The following is a 22,551-nucleotide window of genomic DNA, read 5'->3' on the forward strand; positions in this document are numbered from 1 at the left end:
ATATATAATAATTAATTTGCCAATGCGATCCAGGGCATTTCCTTACTTCAGTGTCAACATCACCCACGCTTTCAAAGGGGTATCTGGGGTGGCACAATCGCCTTTCTGGTTTATTTCCTTTATGAGAGTGAGTAACCCCCCCCCATTTATTTTGACATCTGTTGCCCAAGTCCACACCCTACTGGTGCTATGATGCTGTTAATCCAGATAAGAGATACAGTATACATACTGTACATTATCTGCACTTGTTAATCAGATGCATATTATTACACCCACATGGAAGTGCTGCTTGTGCTATTGTTGACATTGCACTGATCTCACAACATCATCAACAAGGCACCGTTTTCTTACTGCATCAGTCATAGGCCCTGATATCATCCCCAAATCAACATGCCTTCATTTATCATAATAATCATAATCATTTTTTTACTCTGTTGTTTTCTAAATGTTATTTTTCCACGTAGCAATAGGCTACAGTTCTTGAACCACAGAACCTGAATGGATGGAAAGGTCCATTTTTATATGGACCATTGTACTAGCTTCCGCATAAACCCCCTAAGTCGCTGAGACTACAGGTTTTACTGAAGGAACCGTAGGAGCTTTTCCATTGACTTGCTAACATGGATGCTAATGTTGAGTAGAGGTGCTAGCAAGAAAAGTATAATCTTCGATAAAGCTACGTTAGCTTGTTGCTAACATTCACATTCAATTGAGTTTTGACAGCACTTGTGTAACAGATACATCTGCACAGTTCTCAAGCACGTGTGACACACTTTATGGCCTGAATGTCCAGACTCACTCAAGCCAATCAGAACTGACAACCAGCACTATCATTTTACTTTGACCTAAGTATTTCTTTGAAGTATTGCACTTAACTACAATCGACATTACATCACCCATGGTTTCAAAGGGTTGGCATCAGAGCCGTGTATATAGAATAGTCCCGACATCTCCATTCACTCCAATGGACCAGTTTTTTACTCTCAAGAGTTCCAGGAAGTAAGGTCCTGGATTAAGCAGCACTGTCGAGTTGCAGCAAAATAGACAGTTTGTGTTGTACTCTGAAAGAGTTTTTCCCCCCTTGAATCAAATTGTACATTATCAGCTTTATTTTAGCGTGCAAAAGTAGCACGAGACCCATTCCTGGCTGTTCATTGGCTAATGAGTCTCGCATTTAGGTCCTCCGCTGACGACACTCTCTCTCTAGTCTAGAGGACACTAGGTGGCATGAGTGCCATCCCCACAATCCCATTGGCCACCCCAGATGCCACCTTTCTGCCACATCATTGGCTTACACCTCACTGTGGGGTGGGTGTGGCTTACACCTCGCTGTGGGGTGGGTGTGGCTTACACCTCACTGTGAGGTGGGTGTTTGGCCAGCCGAGAGAGAGATGGTGATTCTCAAGACACGTTGGCTCCAGTAATTTTCAAATGCTACCACCTTCCTGTGGGAACGGAAAGGGAAACTCAGAGAAAATAATGAGCGATGATAGGGGGGATGTCCTGGATGCCTGTATGCTTTTCCAAACCCAGTTTAGGTGAAATCACTCCGCCTACGGTGTAGGGCGAAGCACGACCCTTAGGTGTGTTATAATAAGCATATACCATGGCCTGATCTATTGCTTAAATATACCGCAGGCAAAGCTTAAATCCAGCAGTCAGTAGTACAGTGGGGAGAGTAGCTAACTTCTAATCAGTTGACCTGGGTTTGATTCATGGCAAAGACAGATATTTTTTTCACCAGAAATGTTATTGAAAAACAGAGATTAGCCTGCACAGAACTGCATAGTGAGTATGTTTTATGATGTGATGAAACTTTAATGATCCCCGTGGGGAAATTGCAGTCACTGCAGCAGCAAATAGTAACAGGATACAGGAGAGAAAAACGGACTATGACTAATATAGAAGCAAAACAAGGCTCTATATCGTTTATGTTCTATTTTTACAATTATTGATTGTTCATTAAAATGGATAACACCATTACAGAAATAATGCATTTTAAAATAGAAATATTTTCATTGTAATAAAAGATGTTATCAATAAAGAGTCAGTGCATGAGCTAATGTCAGACAGCTACTGTATGTCATGCATGACGTTTGTTTAATGGCCGTTTGTCCATTAAACACGACAGCTGCTGGTCCTAGGCCTGTTGCAGTTGGTTGTAAAGTGTCTGCACCCACTCCACATGGTGGCTGTAGCAGAACTGTCTGCCTCTGACATCGTGGACCCTGCATGGTTCAAAAAGTAAAGACACAAGGGAGAAAATTCATCAACATCACAGTTAGATCTCTGCTAAAACTCATTTGGTCTCATTTTTATACAGCAATATGTTGCTATTAATCCAGGACCTAAGAAAAACGGATGCCTATATGTGAATGATTATGGTATTTGATTATTGTGGATAGTATTTTAAATTATGGTGATCTATATATAATAGTTGTATTATGTAATAAAACTTTGTCTGAAATATTACATTTGGTTAATGTTTACATGAGGAGGCAATTTAGCACGTATAGGTTGAATCCTTGTGTTATGTCAGTGCAATAAAGCAGCATAACAGCAGACATTTGCTTATATGAAAATGTCGTAGATGATTGATTGGACAAGTGTTAGAGAGTGAAGCAGACATACACAAATCCTCGTTGCTTGCATCTGCTGTCGGTCTCCTCAATGTCGGTAATCTTGTTTTTCGGGATCCTTGTTGTGGAGAATAAAAAACAGCATGGTCCCATCTGTAGGCTGATTGTAGCTGTGAAAGACATGGCGATCAAAGTATAGTTATTAACAATCTGGCAATGGAGTCATAATAACCTTTAATGTAAGGAAAGTGAGGGCTTCACATGCCTTGTTTTCACTCATTCTGCTATTGGTGGCATCTGTTGGTTGTTGCTAATAAACCTAAGTTAGATGTCAGTTAAAGGAAACCCCATGAAGAAAATGCAGTCATTACCTGTCCTACAGTACTCATGCTGATGGAAGGACAGGTGCAATTTTTAAGCACAAAATATTTGACAGTTCCACAGCAAAACACCTTTGCAGAATTCTCCTAAACGTTGAAGTGGATGGGGACCCACTTTCAAATGTAAAAAGTAGTCACTCACCACCTAGGTTTGGCATGGAGTCTTAATGTAGAATTGTAATGCCAGTATAATAGAGAATGTCATGTATATTTCAGGACAAAGCAGTGTTTCAGAGTAGAGAGACTGGAGCAGCAGACTTACCCACTGTTGCATTGCAGCAGGCTGAGAGCAGCAGCAGTCCCAGTGTCAGGCACAGAGTCTTCATGGTGTGATGATGTTCCTCTGAGGTCTTCCTCTGAGCTCTGAGCACCTTCTAGCTGCTGCTTCACAGTCATCATATACTCTCAGTCAGGGCGGGAATTACATGGAGGCCATGGCCTCCGTTGCCCCTCCCTCTGGCCGTGATGCCCTGAGATCCCTAAGGCCACCTTGGCAGCAGTGCCCTGCTACCAGCCTGCTACTGTCAGTTGCTTTAAAAGCATCAGTGGTCTCAGTTTAATTTAGCCTATGAAAGGATGTGTAATAATTGGCTCATTTTAACACACATTTCATAGAAATCGCTCTTCACGATGTCAATAGAGCAATTCCCTTTGGGATCTCTTCCCAACTCGTCCCTCCCATAGCATTTTCCTCTAGTTTTTATTCGTTAAGGAAATTAACTCTGCTGTCGACAAAAAGCAGCAGTGTTGAGGACCCCAAAGCCATCCAGAAGTGACCCTCACATTCCACACAAAACTCAATATTGAGATTCTACAAATATCGAGGCCCATCGTCAACTTTTACTGGCTAAATAACTTAGATAAGTAGAATTGCTAAAGTTCTTATTGGTAAATAAACCTACAGTATATCTACAACCTGCATATGAGATCTGAGCAGCATAAAATATGAAATGTTGATCAGATGTTTGTCATTGACACAATTAATGGTGAAACAAGGGGTGTTTACTGATGCACAGTTTTCACACCCTGTTTTCTGTCTGTGAAATTTCGAACTTAATTAAAATACAAAGATATTTTTATTACTTTAGTATAATAGCACATTTTGTAGAGGTCTCAGATGAAGAAAAAGCCCATCAGAAAAAAAGCATGGATTCTCCCTCCCCAACTGCTGCCCATAATGTGGTATACCGGTACTCCTGTGCTTGTCTTGGTTATCCTCATGACACTGTCATATTTTTTGGTGTTGTTCTGCTGAATTCAAGTGATCGTTTCCCATTATCTTAAGGGCTGTTCCTCTTTTTATGTTTCAAAGTTATTGCATTGCTCAAGACTGTGTGCACCTCAAAGCTGAGCCAGCATGAAAAACTTGCAAACATCGCAAAAATGTTCCTAAAAAATATATATATAATAATTAATTTGCCCAATGCGATCCAGGGCGTTTCCTTACTTCAGTGTCAACATCACGCATGCTTTCAAAGGGGTATCTGGGGTGGCACAATCTCCTTTCTGGTTCATTTCCTTTATGAGAGTGAGTAACCCCCCCCCCCCCCCCCCATTTATTTTGATATCTGTTGCCCAAGTCCACACCCTCCTCCCACAGTCTGTCAATTCTGGATTGTGATTATTACTGGTGCTATGATGCTGCTTGTTTAATCCAGATAAGAGATACAGTATACATACTGTACAATATCTGCACTTGTTAATCAGATGCCTATTATTACACCACATGGAAGTGCTGCTTGTGCTATTGTTGACATTGCACTGATCTCACAACATCATCAACAAGGCACCATTTTCTTACTGCATCAGTCATAGGCCCTGATATCATCCCCAAATCAACATGCCTTCATTTATCATCATAATCATAATGATTATTTTACTGTGTTGTTTTCTAAATGTTATTTTTCCACGTAGCAATAGGCTACAGTTCTTGAACCACAGAACCTGAATGGATGGAAAGGTCCATTTTTATATGGACCGTTGTACTAGCTTCCGCATAAACCCCCTAAGTCGCTGAGACTACAGGTTTTACTGAAGGAACCGTAGGAGCTTTTCCATTGACTTGCTAACATGGATGCTAATGTTGAGTAGAATGCTAGCAAGAAAAGCATAATCTTCGATAAAGCTACGTTAACCTTGTTGCTAACATTCACATTCAATTGAGTTTTGACAGCACTTGTGTAACAGATACATCTGCACAGTTCTCAAGCACGTGTGACACACTTTATGGCCTGAATGTCCAGACTCACTCAAGCCAATCAGAACTGACAACCAGCACTATCATTTTACTTTGACCTAAGTATTTTTTTGAAGTATTGCACTTAACTACAATCGACATTACATCACCCGTGGTTTCAAAGGGTTGGCATCAGAGCCGTGTATATAGAAGAGTCCCGACATCTCCATTCACTCCAATGGACCAGTTTTTTACTCTCAAGAGTTCCAGGAAGTAAGGTCCTGGATTAAGCAGCACTGTCGAGTTGCAGCAAAATAGACAGTTTGTGTTGTACTCTGAAAGAGTTTTTCCCCCCTTGAATCAAATTGTACATTATCAGCTTTATTTTAGCGTGCAAAAGTAGCGCGAGACCCATTCCTGGCTGTTCATTGGCTAATGAGTCTCGCATTTAGGTCCTCCGCTGACGCCACTCTCTCTCTAGAGGACACTAGGTGGCATGAGTGCCACCCCCACAATCCCATTGGCCAGCCCAGATGCCACCTTTCTGCCACATCATTGGCTTACACCTCGCTGTGGGGTGGGTGTGGTTTACACCTCGCTGTGGGGTGGGTGTGGCTTACACCTTGCTGTGGGGTGGGTGTGGCTTACACCTCACTGTGGGGTGGGTGTGGCTTACACCTTGCTGTGGGGTGGGTGTGGCTTACACCTCACTGTGGGGTGGGTGTGGCTTACACCTCGCTGTGAGGTGGGTGTGGCTTACACCTCACTGTGGGGTGGGTGTGGCTTACACCTTGCTGTGGGGTGGGTGTGGCTTACACCACACTGTGGGGTGGGTGTGGCTTACACCTCGCTGTGAGGTGGGTGTGGCTTACACCTTGCTGTGGGGTGGGTGTGGCTTACACCACACTGTGGGGTGGGTGTGGCTTACACCTCGCTGTGGGGTGGGTGTTTGGCCAGCCAAGAGAGAGATGGTGATTCTCAAGACACGTTGGCTCCCGCAATTTAGGTGAAACCACTAAATCTATTGCTTAAATATAACGCAGGCACAGCTTAAATCCAGCAGTCAGTAGTACAGTGGGGAGAGTAGCTAACTTCTAATCAGTTGACCTGGGTTTGATTCATGGCAAAGGCAGACATTTTTTCCACCAGAAATGTTATTGAAAAACAGAGCTTAGCATGTATAGAACTGCATATGTGAGTATGTTTTATGATGTGATGAAACTTTAATGATCCCCGTGGGGAAATTGGGTCACTGCAGCAGCAAATAGTAACAGGATACAGCAGAGAAAAACTGACTATAACTAATGCAAAACAAGGCTCTATATCGTTTATGTTCTATTTTTACAATTATTGATTGTTCATTAAAATGGATAACACCATTACAGAAATTATGGATTTTAAAATTGAAATATTTTCATTGTAATAAAAGATGTTATCAATAAAGAGTGCATAAGCTAATGTCAGACAGAGACATCATGCAGGATATTTTGGCCGTTAAACACAACAGCTGATGGTCCTAGGCCTGTTGCAGTTGGTTGTAAAGTGTCTGCACCCACTGCTCATGGTGGCTGTAGCACCTCTGTTTGCCTGAGACAGTGGTGACCCTGCATGGTTCAAAAAGTAAAGACACAAGGGAGAAAATTCATCAACATCACAGTTAGATATCTGCTAAAACTCATTTGGTCTCATTTTTATACAGCAATATGTTGCTATTAATCCAGGACCTAAGAAAAACTGATGCCTATATGTGAATGATTACGGTATTTGATTATTGTGGATAGTATTTGAAATTATGGTGATCTATATAGTTGTATTATGTCATAAAACTTGTCTTTGTCTGAAATATTACATTTGGTTAATGTTTACATGAGGAGGCAATTTAGCACCTATAGGTTGAATCCTTGTGTTATTTCAGTGCAATAAAGCAGCAAAACAGCAGACATTCGCTTATATGAAAATGTCGTAGATGATTGATTGGACAAGTGTTAGAGAGAGAGTGAAGCAGACATACAAAAATGCCTGTTCCTGGCATCTGCTGTCGGTGTTCTCAATGTGGGTAATCTTGCTTTTCGGGATCTTTGTTGTGGAGAATTGGAAACAGCATGGTCCCTGTATATTGGTTGCAGGTCTCATCTGTGTATCGGTTGCAGCTGTGAAAGACATGGCGATCAATTAACATTTAATTCAATTAATTCAATTAACATTCAATTAACAATCTGGCAATGGAGTCATAATAACCTTTAATGTAAGGAAAGTGAGGGCTTCACTTAACTCGCCTTGTTTTCACTCATTCTGCTATTGGTGGCATCTGTTGGTTGTTGCTAATAAACCTAAGTTAGATGTCAGTTAAAGGAAACCCCATGAAGAAAATGCAGTCATTACCTACAGTACTCATGCTGATGGAAGGACAGGTGCAATTTTTAAGCACAAAATATTTGACAGTTTCACAGCAAAACACCTTTGCAGAATTCTCCTAAACGTTGAAGTGGATGGGGACCCACTTTCAAATGTAAAAAGTAGATAATGACAGAATTTTCATTTTTCTGTAAACTTATCCTAGACCAAGCCCCCAGGAATAGCGCTGGGCTGTGAAGCCATTTGAACATGGTGGCGAAGCTCTGTATTGCAAGTCACGTGACGCCATGCAGCCCACAAAGGAAAATTCCCATCCACTTGCATGGGGACCCCGGCAGCTGTTAAACCCAGCTGCCGGGTTTTTTTTCCGGGTGTCACTCAAAGTATAAAACAACTCTTTTAATTATCAAATAGTTTTTTATGGGGCATTTTTTCTTCAGAAGCCACTAAGAGCCATACGGGTGTATTTTCTTCATCTACATCTACATCCATGGGTGGGAGGGGTGGGAGACGTCATGGAATACGTCATGGCACACATGCGCACTTCGCCTTGGGCCGCATGGTCAGGAAGCAAAACCAGGTCGAAAAACCCCCCATGATGGCTTCATGCGCCAGTGAGCAACCTCCGTCCGAATGCATAGGTGGGCGTGGCTCGTCCCCTATCCAGTTCTTTTAATACATCCATGTCCATGTCTCTACTCTTAAAATAAAATTAAATGCATCTATGTAAAAAAAAAAAGCTATATTAATGTTTCTTGTATTAAGTTAAAAAGCATCTAGCTTTCATAATGTTATTTTATTGGCATTTCTTATAATAATAATATTCATACATAGGCTACACAATTTATGACAATAAAAACAAATACAAGACAAATATATCTCTGTCTCTATAATATCTCTATATCTCTCGTTTCTTTATCATAGTGTAATTCTCTATAACCTCAAAGTTAACATAATTTGTGAAGTTGTTTTAAACAATATCTGTCAATACTGTAAAAGGTCATGCTTTAGTAGTTTTAATTCACAAACAATATTTAAAAATATACTATATTAATTCCCTTAACTTTGGATTTGTCAGCTGTAGGGAAAGTGTAGGTGGCTTGGGAATAGAAAAAAATACTATGATCTGTTTTCCTCATGCAGCTACTTAGAATAACATTTTATTCAATTAAAATGTGCGTGTTACTGTAGCTATATCCATAGCACTTGTAATATTCTATTTTTGAGATTTACAGAAAGAGATCCCAATAAAGTCAAAGAGGTCTGTAGGTCACCACCTAGGTTTGGCATGGAGTCTTAATGTAGAATTGTAATGCCAGTATAATAGAGAATGTCATGTATATTTCAGGACAAAGCAGTGTTTCAGAGTAGAGAGACTGGAGCAGCAGACTTACGCGCAGCATTGCAGCAGGCTGAGAGCAGCAGCAGTCCCAGTGTCAGGCACAGAGTCTTCATGGTGTGATGTTCCTCTGAGGTCTTCCTCTGATCTGTGAGCACCTTCTAGCTGCTGCTTCACAGTCATCATATACTCTCAGTCAGGGCGGGAATTACATGGAGGCCATGGCCTCCATTGCCCCTCCCTCTGGCCGTGATGCCCTGAGATCCCTAAGGCCACCTTGGCAGCAGTGCCCTGCTACCAGCCTGCTACTGTCAGTTGCTTTAAAAGCGCCAGTGGTCTCAGTTTAATGTAGCTGCTCTATGCAAAGGATTTGTAATAATTGGCTCATTTTAACACACATTTCATAAAAATCGCTCTTCATGATGTCAATAGAGCAATTGCCTTTGGGATCTCTTCCCAACTCGTCCCTCCCTAGAATTTTCCTCTAGTTTTTATTCGTTGACGAAATTAACACTGCTGTCGACAAAAAGCAGCAGTGTTGAGGACCCCAAAGCCATCCAGAAGTGACCCTCACATTCCACACAAAACTCAATATTGAGGTTCTAGAAATATCGAGGCCCATCGTCAACTTTTGCTGGCTAAATAACTAGATAAGTAGAATTGCTAAAATTCAGAATTGCTAAAATTCTTATTGGTAAATAAACCTACAGTATATCAACCTGCATATGAGATCTGAGCAGCATAAAATATGAAATTTTGATCAGATGTTTGTCATTGACACAATTAATGGTGAAACAAGGGGTGTTCTTACTGATGCACAGTTTTCACATCATGTTTTTTGTCTGTGAAATTTCGCACTTAATTAAAATACAAAGATATTTTTTTATTACTTTAGTATAATAGCACATCTTGTAGAGGTCTCAGATGAAGAAAAAGCCCATCAGAAAAAAGCATGGATTCTCCCTCCCGAACTGCTGCCCATAATGTGGTATACCGGTACTCCTGTGCTTGTCTTGGTTATCCTCATGACACTGTCATATTTTTTGGTGTTGTTGTGCTGAATTCAAGTTATCATTTCCCATTATCTTAAGGGCTGTTCCTCTTTTTATGTTTCAAAATGATTGGATTGCTCAAGACTGTGTGCACCTCAAAGCTGAGCCAGCACGAAAAACTTGCAAACATCGCAAAAATTTTCAAAAAAAAAATATATATAATAATGAATTTGCCAACGCGATCCAGGGCGTTTCCTTACTTCAGTGTCAACATCACCCATGCTTTCAAAGGGGTTTCTGGGGTGGCACAATCTCCTTTCTGATTTATTTCCTTTATGAGAGTGAGTAACCCCCCCCCCATTTATTTTGGTATCTGTTGCCCAAGTCCACACCCTCCTCCCACAGTCTGTAAATTCTGGATTGTGATTATTACTGGTGCTATGATGCTGTATTTCAGTCTGGAATATGGAATATCTTTCAATAATCTATGATTTAGCTGTTAAGTTGTCAAATACTGCCGTCTGTTTGCTACCCAGGCACTTATGTATGTACTTAACCTAACTAACTTAACCTAACTATCCGGTGTGCACAACATTGTCAGACTAAACTCCGGCTGACACCCCAAAAACCTACAATCCGCTACAGAAAAATGTATATTGTTTGTTCTGGCCCCTGGCCTTCTATCATTTCACGAAAGTGGCCCCCGGGCAAAGCAAGTTGAGTATCCCTACAATATCTGCACTTGTTAATCAGATGCCTATTACACCCACATGGAAGTGCTGCTTGGGCTATTGTTGACATTGCACTGATCTCGCAACATCATCAACAAGGCACCATTTTCTTACTGCATCAGTCATAGGCCCTGATATCATCCCCAAATCAACATGCCTTCATTTATCATAATAATCATAATTATTTTTTTACTGTGTTGTTTTCTAAATGTTATTTTTCCACGTAGCAATAGGCTACAGTTCTTCCACAGAACCTGAATGGATGGAAAGGTCCATTTTTATATGGACCGTTGTACTAGCTTCCGCATAAACCCCCCCAAGTCACTGAGACTACAGGTTTTACTGAAGGAACCGTAGGAGCTTTTCCATTGACCTGCTAACATGGATGCTAATGCTGAAGTGCTAGCAAGAAAAGTATAATCTTCGATAAAGCTACGTTAGCTTGTTGCTAACATTCACATTCAATTGAGTTTTGACAGTGTGCTAAGCACTTGTGCAACAGATACATCTGCACAGTTCTCAAGCACGGGTGTGACACACGTTATGGCCTGAATGTCCAGACTCACTCAAGCCAATCAGAACTGACAACCAGAACTATCTGTTTTATGAACTTGCCCAAACCATTACGCCATGAGTTTCATAAGTCAGGGTGTGTAATGATAAGTTGAGCTTCACACCTGCATGAATCCGCCAGCCTATTTCAGTCACACGCTTGCTGGGTGTCACAGGGGAGCCATGTGACAAACCTCATGAAACACCTCTGCTGAAGTGTGACACTGTTAGCACCATCCCTCTCCAACACACAACATTATTCATGTCTGCTGCCTGACAGACTGCACACATCTCCATTCTAAGTTTTAACCAATCATTTATAGTGTTGAGTTTAACGATAATCGTTTGCAACCTTTTAATGCCTGCTTAACTAGGCTAGTACAGTACGCTTTAAAACCACCAACGATGGTTTCCATTCAAAGAGCACTGTTGAGTGCTTTCCTCAAGATCTTTTTGTTTTTTGATTTTGTCTCCATAGACCAGACTGGCACATGTTTATTTGTTTATTTAAAAGGATCCCCATTGGCTGCCGCCAAAACGACCGCTAGTCTTCCTGTACTGGGGTCCGAACACAATACACAATACATTACAGCAATTGTAACTGTAGACAGTAAAGTTCAGTAGTAAAATAACATAGTAAAAAAAATAAGAAATAGTAAAATAAAAAGAAATAGTAAGATGCAGTGCAATACAGGAGAATCACAGAGTAAAGAGCAGTATATAAAACAAAACAACAACAATAGTTATGTCAGCTGGTTATGTAGCTGGCCAGCTACATTAGATCAGCTGATCTAAAAGACACTATTCTAAAACATACTATTAAAAGAAAGATATAATGGGAAGTAAAGTTGTGTGTTTCCAAGTGTGTTTGCTGGTGTTAGTGAGTGCAGATGGGATCTAAGTTTCCGCTTGAAACCTGCCCTCCCATGGATGGAGGAAATGTTTACTGGCAGACAATTCCAGGACATTATAGATCTGTATGTGACTGTTTTCTTCATAAAGTTGGTTTTGGGTCTAGGCAAAGTCAACTGACCCCTGCTCGCCCCTCTGGTGGAGTGTGTGTGAGTACGTGAGCTATAAATTATGCTGTCGGAAGAGAAAGCCAGGAGTTTGGGTATGGATAACCTTGTGAAAATGTACAAGTAGGATTGATAATAGTTTTTGCTCAACAGTAAGCCATGTGAGACGTGTATGCATTTCAGCGGTAACTGTCTGCCTTTCCGAAGCCCTGCCACTCCGAACGTTAACTTCCATTATTCGGACTGTCGGTCGTTCACCTTAGAAGCCGCAATGCCGACTTTAGGTTTAGGCGTGGGGGTGGGAGAGGTTAGGTTTTGGGTTAGGGTCTGGGGGAGGTTAGGTTTAGGCATGGGAAAACGGGGAATATAGAACCCGGGGAACATAGACATGATCCCTTTCTGAGTGCCGATATTTCGGAGTGGCAGAACGTCGGAGTGGCAGCACGTCGGAGTGGCAGCATGTAACCCATTTCAGCTACGCTAGACCTAGGGGAGCACCCAGGGACCAGCCTAGCTGCTTCGTTTTGTGCAACTTGTAATTTTTCAAGAAGACCTTTAGCTGCAGATGACCACACCACAGAGCAGTATTCCAAATGACACAGAACCAATGAGGAAACAATTTGGCGAAGTGCCGATGATGTAACAAATGATGCACATTTCCTAGTGATGGCAACAGCTCTGCCCATTTTCACAACCACTTTATTGATGTGATCAGACCATGACAATGTGCAGTCCAGTCAGAGTCCTAGAAGTTTTACTGTTTTTACTTGCTTTATAATTTGATCATCTATTAGTATGTTAATTCTAGGATTCTGTGATAATCTATAATTAGAGCCGAAAATAATGCGCATTGTTTTTGATAGATTCAGTATAAGTTTATTTGCTTTTATCCAATTATATATCATACTTAGCTCGCTAGACAGAACATGATTAAGTTCAGTACATGTGTTAGCCGCATATTAGAATCATCTGCATACATGGTCAAACTAGCCTTACTGATTGCATATGGCATATCATTTGTGAAGATGGAGAAGAGGATGTGTGGGGATAAGCAAACCTCAGATCCTATAGATGTTAATTAGTGTTAGGTATCATTTAAAAAATTACAATCCCAGTATCAATACCAGTACCCTTAATGCAATACCGATACCAATTGAGTACTTCATTCGATAGTCCAGTTCAGTTATGTTTATGTGTATATTTATATATATATTTTTACACTTGATCTAATAGTGTAGCCACAGCCACCTGTGCCGAAGACTTGAAACTAGCAATTGAGACCATCATTAGGAAAGTGAGGTCATAAATAAAGTGAGAAGTATAGGGTCATTTTCCCATTGACTTCTATACAGTCAGACGCCTTTTTTGTGTGTGTGTGTGTGCAGCCGATGGAGTCGCCCCCTGCAGGCCATTCCAAAGAATGTCAGTTTAAGGCACTTGCACATTGGCTTCATTTTTCAGTACCCGACAACTGAGGTTGCCCCTTGGGCGAAATCCATCTTTCTTATAATCAGTTCAAAACACTTTTAACGCTGTTTCAATATGAATCTTTACCTTTCCCTCCGTACTCATCGCCGTCCGTCAAGCACTTTGCTGGGAGTCTGTTTAAAGTAGCCGGTGGAATGCAGAGTCAGCGCAGAGGGAGTTAATCTGCTCTGTAGAGGAACGAGGGAGAAAGAGGGAGGGGAAGCATGACAGTTGAGTCAGCATGCTGAGCTTTCTGTCCACCGGAAAGGGGGATCACGGCCGCGAAAGAAAAGAGGGGATGGAGCGAGAGAAAAGAGGGGATGGAGCGAGAGAAAAGAGGGGATGGAGCGATAGAAAAGGGAGAGATGGGGTGAAAGGGCAGGACAAAAGGCGGCTGAATGACAGTGGAGAGCGGGGGACAACGTCCAAATGTCCGGACGTCGCCGCACTTGCAGACCGGCAGGACTTTGCGGGCTCGTTCCCGGGAAGTCTGAGTGCTGAGGGTCTCCAAATCCACAGTTCATCCAGTCCACAAGGGGCCGCCCTCGAGCAGACTTTCTGCACACTTCCAGAGAGTCCGCTTGGGCTGTAGACTACTTCACTGATTTAATTACCCACTATTCATTGCAATAATCATGTTGGCCAAAAATAGTATTCAACCACATCATGACACAAATACTGTATGTAGACGTACAGGCCATAGAGGTACAGGCCGGTGGCTCAGTGGTTAGCACTGTTGCCTCACAGCAAGAAGGTCCCGGGTTCGAACCCCGGTCCATCCCAGGTCCTTTCTGTGTGTTAGTTTGCGTGTTCGTGTGGGTTTTCTCCGCGTGCCCTGGTTTCCTCCCACCATCAAAGACATGTATGTTAGGGTTAATACTCCTGTCAGTGCCCCTGACCAAGGCACTGGCAAAAGAACTGGAGTTGGTGCCCGGGCGCTGCACTGCAGCTGCCCACTGCTCCTAGTTCTAGGAAGGTTCCTAGTAGAGGATGGGTCAAATGCAGAGGATGAATTTCCCCATGGGGATAATTAAAGGATAACTTAACTGAACTTAACTCAGAGGTAAGCAAAATCAATTGTATTATTGTGGTCTTTAGGGCTGTCTGTCAGCAGCTTATTAGCCTTGCAGTCTTTCACCCTCTCAGACTTGACGTGATGACATTGAACACGTCACGGTATTCAAATCTGGAGGGTGCACATTTGGATTGGGCCAGAGAAAAGGCCTGTGTGTTTGTGTGTGTGTGTGCATGTATGCGTGTGTGTGTGTGTGTGTGTGTGTGGTGCGTGCGTGCTTTAAAAAAACATTTTGTTTTTCGGGGTTCTCCCCAAATGTACTTGGCTAATTCCCCCTGCTGTCTGTAGTGTGTAAGAGGATCAAACTATTATCTCCAGTCCCCCCCCAAACTGTATTATGCCAACTGCAAATACTCTATTTCCTCCCTTGGAGAGAAGAAAGCGCTCTGGCAGGACTACAGCCCTAAGGCTGTGAGATACCTCTGGCAGGACTACAGCCCTAAGGCTGTGAGATACCTCTGGCAGGACTACAGCCCTAAGGCTGTGAGATACCTCTGGCAGGACTACAGCCCTAAGGCTGTGAGATACCTCTGGCAGGACTACAGCCCTAAGGCTGTGAGATACCTCTGGCAGGACTACAGGCGTAAGGCTGTGAGATACCTCTGGCAGGACTACAGGCGTAAGGCTGTGAGATACCTCTGGCAGGACTACAGCCCTAAGGCTGTGAGATACCTCTGGCAGGACTACAGGCGTAAGGCTGTGAGATACCTCTGGCAGGACTACAGCCCTAAGGCTGTGAGATACCTCTGGCAGGACTACAGGCGTAAGGCTGTGAGATACCTCTGGCAGGACTACAGCCCTAAGGCTGTGAGATACCTCTGGCAGGACTACAGCCCTAAGGCTGTGAGATACCTCTGGCAGGACTACAGCCCTAAGGCTGTGAGATACCTCTGGCAGGACTACAGGCGTAAGGCTGTGAGATACCTCTGGCAGGACTACAGCCCTAAGGCTGTGAGATACCTCTGGCAGGACTACAGCCCTAAGGCTGTGAGATACCTCTGGCAGGACTACAGGCGTAAGGCTGTGAGATACCTCTGGCAGGACTACAGGCGTAAGGCTGTGAGATACCTCTGGCAGGACTACAGGCGTAAGGCTGTGAGATACCTCTGGCAGGACTACAGCCCTAAGGCTGTGAGATACCTCTGGCAGGACTACAGCCCTAAGGCTGTGAGATACCTCTGGCAGGACTACAGCCCTAAGGCTGTGAGATACCTCTGGCAGGACTACAGGCGTAAGGCTGTGAGATACCTCTGGCAGGACTACAGCCCTAAGGCTGTGAGATACCTCTGGCAGGACTACAGGCGTAAGGCTGTGAGATACCTCTGGCAGGACTACAGGCGTAAGGCTGTGAGATACCTCTGGCAGGACTACAGCCCTAAGGCTGTGAGATACCTCTGGCAGGACTACAGCCCTAAGGCTGTGAGATACCTCTGGCAGGACTACAGCCCTAAGGCTGTGAGATACCTCTGGCAGGACTACAGGCGTAAGGCTGTGAGATACCTCTGGCAGGACTACAGGCGTAAGGCTGTGAGATACCTCTGGCAGGACTACAGCCCTAAGGCTGTGAGATACCTCTGCGCCCGCTTCGACTTGGAGCCTTGCCGTCGGCAGCTAGTCATATATACTCCAACGTCAGCTTGAGAGGGGGTCGCAGGGCAGGGGAGTCCCCCAGCTAAATGAGTCAAATTGTGTGATTTCACTAGGATTTCAATGACTAGAAGTTAGTCCAAGGAGAGAATGTAGTGCATACACTTGGTAATAGCTTTCACTCTCTCCTGTTATCTCCCCATCTACCTTATATTATACTCACACTGTCCGACCGCGTCGAGTCACATTTCCGAGGAGCTGCACGCAGGCTGCGCCGGCCGCGCCGCAGAAGTATATTTAGGCCTTTAAGGTCTCATTCCTGAACAGCAGCTGTTTTGTTTTGGGCCCAAAGGAGGGCAAAGGTTACCGGGTCAGTGAGGAAATCAGTCAGAGAGAGAGAACGAGTGGGTGAGTGAGTGAGAGAGAGAGCGAGTGAGTGAGATAGTGGGTGAGAAAGAGTGGGCGAGCGAGAGACAGACAGACAGACAGAGAGAGCGTGGGTGAGATAGAGAGAAGCAGAAACAGGTCAAAAGTGGAGCGGTGGTGCTGATGAGAGAGGGCACAAACAAGGCCGGGCCGACGACTGGCCAATCCCAGGCCTCGGAGGCAGAGCTCCTAGCCAATGATCTCCTCCCACACTCCCCTCGCCCCCACCCTCCCTTGTCTCCGGCTGCCTATAGAGCGCACGCGGGTAGGGGAGGGGCAGCATAAAGCTTAAGGTGGGAGTGGAGCCGCGTGCAGACAAAGACATTGCAGCCGACTAGCCTGTCTCTCCTCTCCATCCCTGTCCTCCAGCGAGCACTAGCCAGGAGCCATCTCCCCTACTGCCTCTTCTCTTTCCTTCTCTCTCTGAGTGTTTTACTGAGGCACCATGCCTGAGTGCTGGGACGGGGTGAGTGGCACAGATCAGTTTTGTGATGTTGGGGATGGGGGGGGGGACTGTATTTGTGCGTGTCATATTGTGATGATTATGTTCACAGATATTTCTATTGCGTAATGAATCACAATTTTAGTGGGAATGGTAATTTTTGCATATTTTGTTTTTTGTGATTTTGTATGTGATTCTTACTGGGGGTCTGTACCAAGCAAGCATGTCCCCATACTGTACGTCTGGAGAATATGATTTGTAGCGCCCCCCCCGGGGCATCTCTCTGTAGCAGCATAATGCTTCATTTAATGCTATATGTTGTGCCATATTTCACCTTGATCAAAGTAGGCTTCTGTCATTTAGATATTGCACTTGGCAATATTTTTGCGATTTCGATATTTCGAAATCGCAGCCCCAACATTCGAATGAAGTTCTCAGTTGATCGTGTGATGAAGCAAAAAGGGCGTTTGTTTCTGTATGTCAGGTCACGCAAAAAGGTCAATCATCTATTCGGTTTGATTTTGCAATAGCTAGTCTTTTGATACTAATAATGTGGAGTAGGCCTTGGGTTTGTATTGTATAATGAGGTTGCAGTGGATCGAGGTTGCTGGGCTGGAGCTGTTTTGCGCGACGACTCCTGGTTTGACTTTGACCCACTGACACAGATGCTGTGCTACGTGCCGATGCACATGCCTGTGGAGGTCATCGTACTGGTGTGCGTGTGCGTGTGTGTGTGCGTGTGCGTGTGCGTGTGTGTGTGTGTGTGTGTGTGTGTGGAGAGGAGAGGAGATGTAATTTTGCTATTTGGCAGCAGAGGGGGTGTGAGGGTGTGTAGCAGCTTTGTGTTTGTCTTGCTTCTTGTATTTCCATACAAGTGAGGCTTCAGCTCACAGTGTGGGGGGAGGGATCACACTAATCATACAGTAATCCTATAGAGCATCAAAATCAACCATTTTTTTGAAACCTTTCATTCAATTTTTGCCAAGAAATATTTCCAACGATTGCCAGCGCCAGTTCTCCTCCTGAGCGTCTGAAGGTCATCAGGAGGAGAACGCCTCCTCAGCTTTAAGGGGGACAAATAAATATCATCTATCTAGAGCTTCAACAATTAATCGCTTAGTTGTCAACTATTCAATTAATTAGCAATCATTTTGATAATCGATTAATCGGTTTGAGTAATACAAAAAAAAAAAAACTGGTGGTCATTTTTCACCATTTTCGACATTTCATAGAACAAAACACAACTAATCGATTAATCGGAAAAAATAATCGACAATGACAATAATGGTTAATTGCAGCCCTAATATCATCCCTGAAAACACAATCCAAACAAACAAAAGCCTCGTGATATGGTCATCGCCTCAAATTAGAACGCTTACGCTTGAACGCTTGTATTCCAGATTTCCGCCCAAAAATGTCGAAGCTGAAAAAATAGGGAAATAATCTGCCATCCGTGGCAGAGGAAGAGCTGGATTAGCTCGTGTGTGTGTGTGTGTGCTGCTGGGGAGATTACGCAGCGTGTGGTCTTGTTTTGGTGATACTGAGTGATGAAGAGACTGGATGTGCAGGCAGGAGGTAACAAGTGGCAGGTCGGTGTAGGAGGCTGAGATGTTGCAGTGAGGCGCCGATTGACGGCAGCATGTTGGTTTGGGACACCGGTGATGTCATCCTCGATTATGAGGTCATTGTATCGGATGATGTCACTTTGTGATGATGTGATGATGTCACTTTGTGCACTTGGGCTGATGTTATCATCACTGTGTACCATCGTCACACTCATTGTGAGGTCATCGCTGTCCCGTGACTCTCCATTGTGATGTCACTATTCACGGGTAGCTCCAGAGAACCAGCCGGCCTGATTGGCCCTGGATTGAGCCCCTTGGCGACCGCCAGTGACATAATCTTTCTCTATTTAGCCATTGTGACATCAACAGTGATGTGTCAAAAATCCAAATAGACAAGAGTGACATTATCAGTGCATTGTGACATCATCAGTGATGTCATAAATCAAACACATGACTGACATAATCAGTGATGTTTCTCTACTACCCTTTGGGACCTCATCAGTGATGTCATAAACCCCGCTGGTCTGGAACACAGTGGTCTGCAAAGCCTCCGGGACACACTAAAATTCATCATGGTGATGTCACCAGTGATGTCACTCAAGCACTGAATGATGATGATGATGATTAATCAAAAAATCTGGCTCAGGTCAGGTCACCCGCAGGTGCTCTTTACACTTCCTGAAAATTTCAGCCCCATCGCACATAAAATGGCATAGCTGTGGCCCGAACAAAATTCTGTTCACTCACTAACTCACTCACTCACTCACTCATCCACCCACCTCCCTCTCTATAACAGGCCCAAAATCTGCAATCTTCTGCATTTAGGGCGCCCAAACTGGTGGCTCTTTAGAGCAGTGGTCAAGACTGGCCAACTGATTGAGTTAGACAGGTGTATACGATCAAACTGCAATGATCCCCATCGTCACATATAGTTCAGAAATCATTCTTCGTTTGACACTGCTGATAGCCATACTGTAGCAAAATGGATGCATCTGATTGTGATATGCTGCTGCTAGCAACTGTAGCTCGTCTGGCAACGGAGAGAATGGCCAAACTGAGCATCCCCTGGCCGCATCTGAACAAACTGTTCAGTATGAAAGACAAGGCAGACAACGACAGGGAGGGACGGCTTAGCTAACACTGGTAACATGTGCTGGATGGTGTGAAATGTATTTATTAGACTAAATCATTAAAATATAAAACACTTTGAAAATAATGCAAATGTCCTTTAATTGAGTACTTTTAAATATGCTCCTTTTTACTCTTACTTGAGTAGCCTAATTTCCTGGACCTGACGAAGCAACTTCCTGGGCAAAACCTTTTTCTTCTTCTTCTTTTTTGAGGGGAAATAAAGCACGGGACAGCATCTTTTTGTGTATGCATGCCATCATGTGGTCGTTCATTAGGTCGGCACTCATGTAACTGACTGACTCCCCAACATGTGATGATTGCATTATTAGTGTTTATGTCCTTTGTACTTTATCCACGTGGACATAAAGACATCATTTCAATGTGTGTGTTACAGGAGCATGATGTGGAGACCCCCTATGGGATGCTGCATGTGGTGATCCGCGGGGCCCCCAAAGGGAATAAGCCTGCCATCCTCACCTACCATGATGTGGGCCTGAACCGTAAGTAAACGTGTGTGTGTGTGTGTGTGTGTGCGTGTGCGTGCGAATGCGTGTTTGTGTGTGTGTGTGTGTGTGTGTGTGTGAGAGACTGCGTGCGCATGTGTCTTGGCAGATGCGTCAGGTGTTTCTGCAGTTCTTGGAGGTGATAATTGGCCGCCCTCCACACCACAATATTTCTCTCTGCCTTCACTCTCTCTCTCACACACACACATACATATATACACACACACACACACTAAAGACCTTCCGTTTCCCAGAAAATGTACTTTTCTCTGATTGGATAGTGGGAGGTCGCCGCCAAATCGCAAAGTCGTTACTGATTGGAGAGGACTGAAGCCATCACTGGCATATGACTGGCCAAGTGAACGGTTCCCTCCCATAACCAGCCCTCTGAGGAAAAGTGTCCCAGACCCAGAGAGAGCTCTGCAGCATGCAGTAACGTAGTGTATCAGCGTAAGAACTCTCATGGGTCTGGCGTCGAGACTATATGCGATGTGTCTTTGGTTCAGAAACCTGATATTCTACATATCCATAGATTGCAAAAACCTACAATGCAGATATTTTATTCTGGTGACCAGGCTGGATGAAGACAGCAGAGAGAGAGAGAGAGAGAGAGAGAGAGAAAGAGAGAGAGAGAGAGAATGAAACAGACATGGAGGGAGAGAGAGAGAGAGGGGGCAGTGTGTGGCATGGATAAAATGTAGGTCAGAAAAACATTCCCCCATCATGCGGCAGTGCGGTGCAGAGAGGCGGAGGTGTGTGTGGGCATGTCTTCTTTTTTTCTTTCTTTTTTTTACCTTTATTTATACAGGGCATGTCTCACTGAGAGCAATGCTCTCTTTCTCAGGAGTGCCCTGTTCACATTCACACACACATTCATACCTGGAAGCTGACCAGTACAACCACAGTCTGATCTGCTGGCCACTGATCAGCTCCACTGGAGCGGTTGGGGGTTAAGGGCCTTTTGCTCAAGGGCACCTCAGTGGTGGTAATGAGGGAGGGGCAAGCGCTGCCTGTCTGTCTGTGTCTGTGTCTGTTCTGTTTAAGCGGACTATATCTCTCCTCTATGGTCCTGTCACGTATTAAGCTGACTGACGCAGCATCGCCTTTAGGATGGTCCAGTAGGGAAAGGGAATAAAAACAACAACAACAATAAAAACACAATAAATAGTCCATAAAACGTAACAAGAAGGAATAAAAACATAGTAAAAAAAGGATAAGAGCAGGAGAGAAGGGGACAGATAGAATAATAAGAAGCTGTTTATAGAACACTACAAAGCGTTCCAAAGTGCTTCACAAATTAATAGGCAGCAAAAGGAACAAGAAAATCAAATAGAATATCCATTACCTGTTTGTCAGGCTGATTGCCTTTCCTGTATTTCCATCTATTGATGAATAGCATCTCCTTTACGATTCTCCACATCATTTTGCCTAGTAGAATATAGAATATAGAATATGATAGAATAGGGTAGGAGAGAATAGGTGTGCACCTGTGTTTTGCTGCAGGAGGGGCATTAGTATTCATAGCCAGTCACTAAAGCACTCGATTGCAGTCTGCAAACCCAACAGGATGGAGTGTGGAACAGAGCGGAGAACAGAGTAGAAAAGACAACTATAAAACTCACATCATGGAAAAAATAAATTCAGTAAAATGGGGCAGGGAGTTTGATCATTCCCTTTAAATAGGATCCCAATTAGCTAATGGCCCAGTGCTCTGCCCAGGAAGAAGGAGAGATACAAGAAGGGAAAGAGGAAGCGAGTATAGCAGAGGGTGAGAGAGAGAGAGACAGAGTTAAGATGAAGAAAAACTGGTCAAAGAACAGGCAGAACTGTGGCAGGGAGAAGAACAGGCAGAACCGTGGCAGGGAGAACAGGCAGAACCGTGGCAGAACTATGGCAGGGAGAACAGGCAGAACCATGGCAGAACTGTGGCAGGGAGAACAGGCAGAACCGTGGCAGGGAGAACAGGCAGAACCGTGACAGGGAGAACAGGCAGAACCGTGGCAGGGAGAACAGGCAGAACCGTGGCAGGGAGAACAGGCAGAACCGTGGCAGGGAGAACAGGCAGAACTGTGGCAGGGAGAACAGGCAGAACCGTGGCAGGGAGAACAGGCAGAACCGTGGCAGGGAGATCAGGCAGAACCGTGGCAGGGAGAACAGGCAGAACCGTGGCAGGGAGAACAGGAAACCAAATTGAAGGAAACGCTGAACATGTGGGAATCTAGCAGGGATGCA

General features: G+C 44.0%; 1 protein-coding gene and 2 long non-coding RNA genes across 7 annotated transcripts in view; 1 reads left to right on the top strand and 2 right to left on the bottom strand.

Moving 5' to 3' along the window:
• Positions 1-22,551, top strand: part of ndrg4 (NDRG family member 4) — a gene marked incomplete at both ends in the record, with an annotated part of 93,708 nt that overhangs the window by 39,674 nt on the left and 31,483 nt on the right. For 3 of the 5 annotated variants that reach the window (XM_083654412.1, XM_083654414.1, XM_083654413.1), the window contains one exon: positions 20,211-20,316. In XM_083654412.1, the coding sequence (XP_083510538.1) occupies positions 20,211-20,316 (106 nt within the window). Of the gene's footprint in view, positions 1-17,123; positions 17,145-20,210; positions 20,317-22,551 lie in introns of those variants that run through there. The other 2 variants (XM_083654416.1, XM_083654415.1) reach the window with 1 other exon arrangement.
• On the bottom strand, positions 1,798-3,357 carry LOC310792692. Its single transcript, XR_014553497.1, has 3 exons — positions 3,222-3,357; positions 2,632-2,749; positions 1,798-2,228 (listed from the first exon to the last, which is right to left on the bottom strand). It is a non-coding gene; the product is annotated as an uncharacterized lncRNA (long non-coding RNA).
• Positions 6,337-9,011, bottom strand: LOC310792691. Its single transcript, XR_014553496.1, has 3 exons — positions 8,885-9,011; positions 7,147-7,285; positions 6,337-6,739 (listed from the first exon to the last, which is right to left on the bottom strand). It is a non-coding gene; the product is annotated as an uncharacterized lncRNA (long non-coding RNA).

Source organism: Poromitra crassiceps, assembly GCF_964638095.1.
Source record: "Poromitra crassiceps genome assembly, chromosome: 18".
NCBI lineage: Eukaryota > Metazoa > Chordata > Actinopteri > Beryciformes > Melamphaidae > Poromitra > Poromitra crassiceps.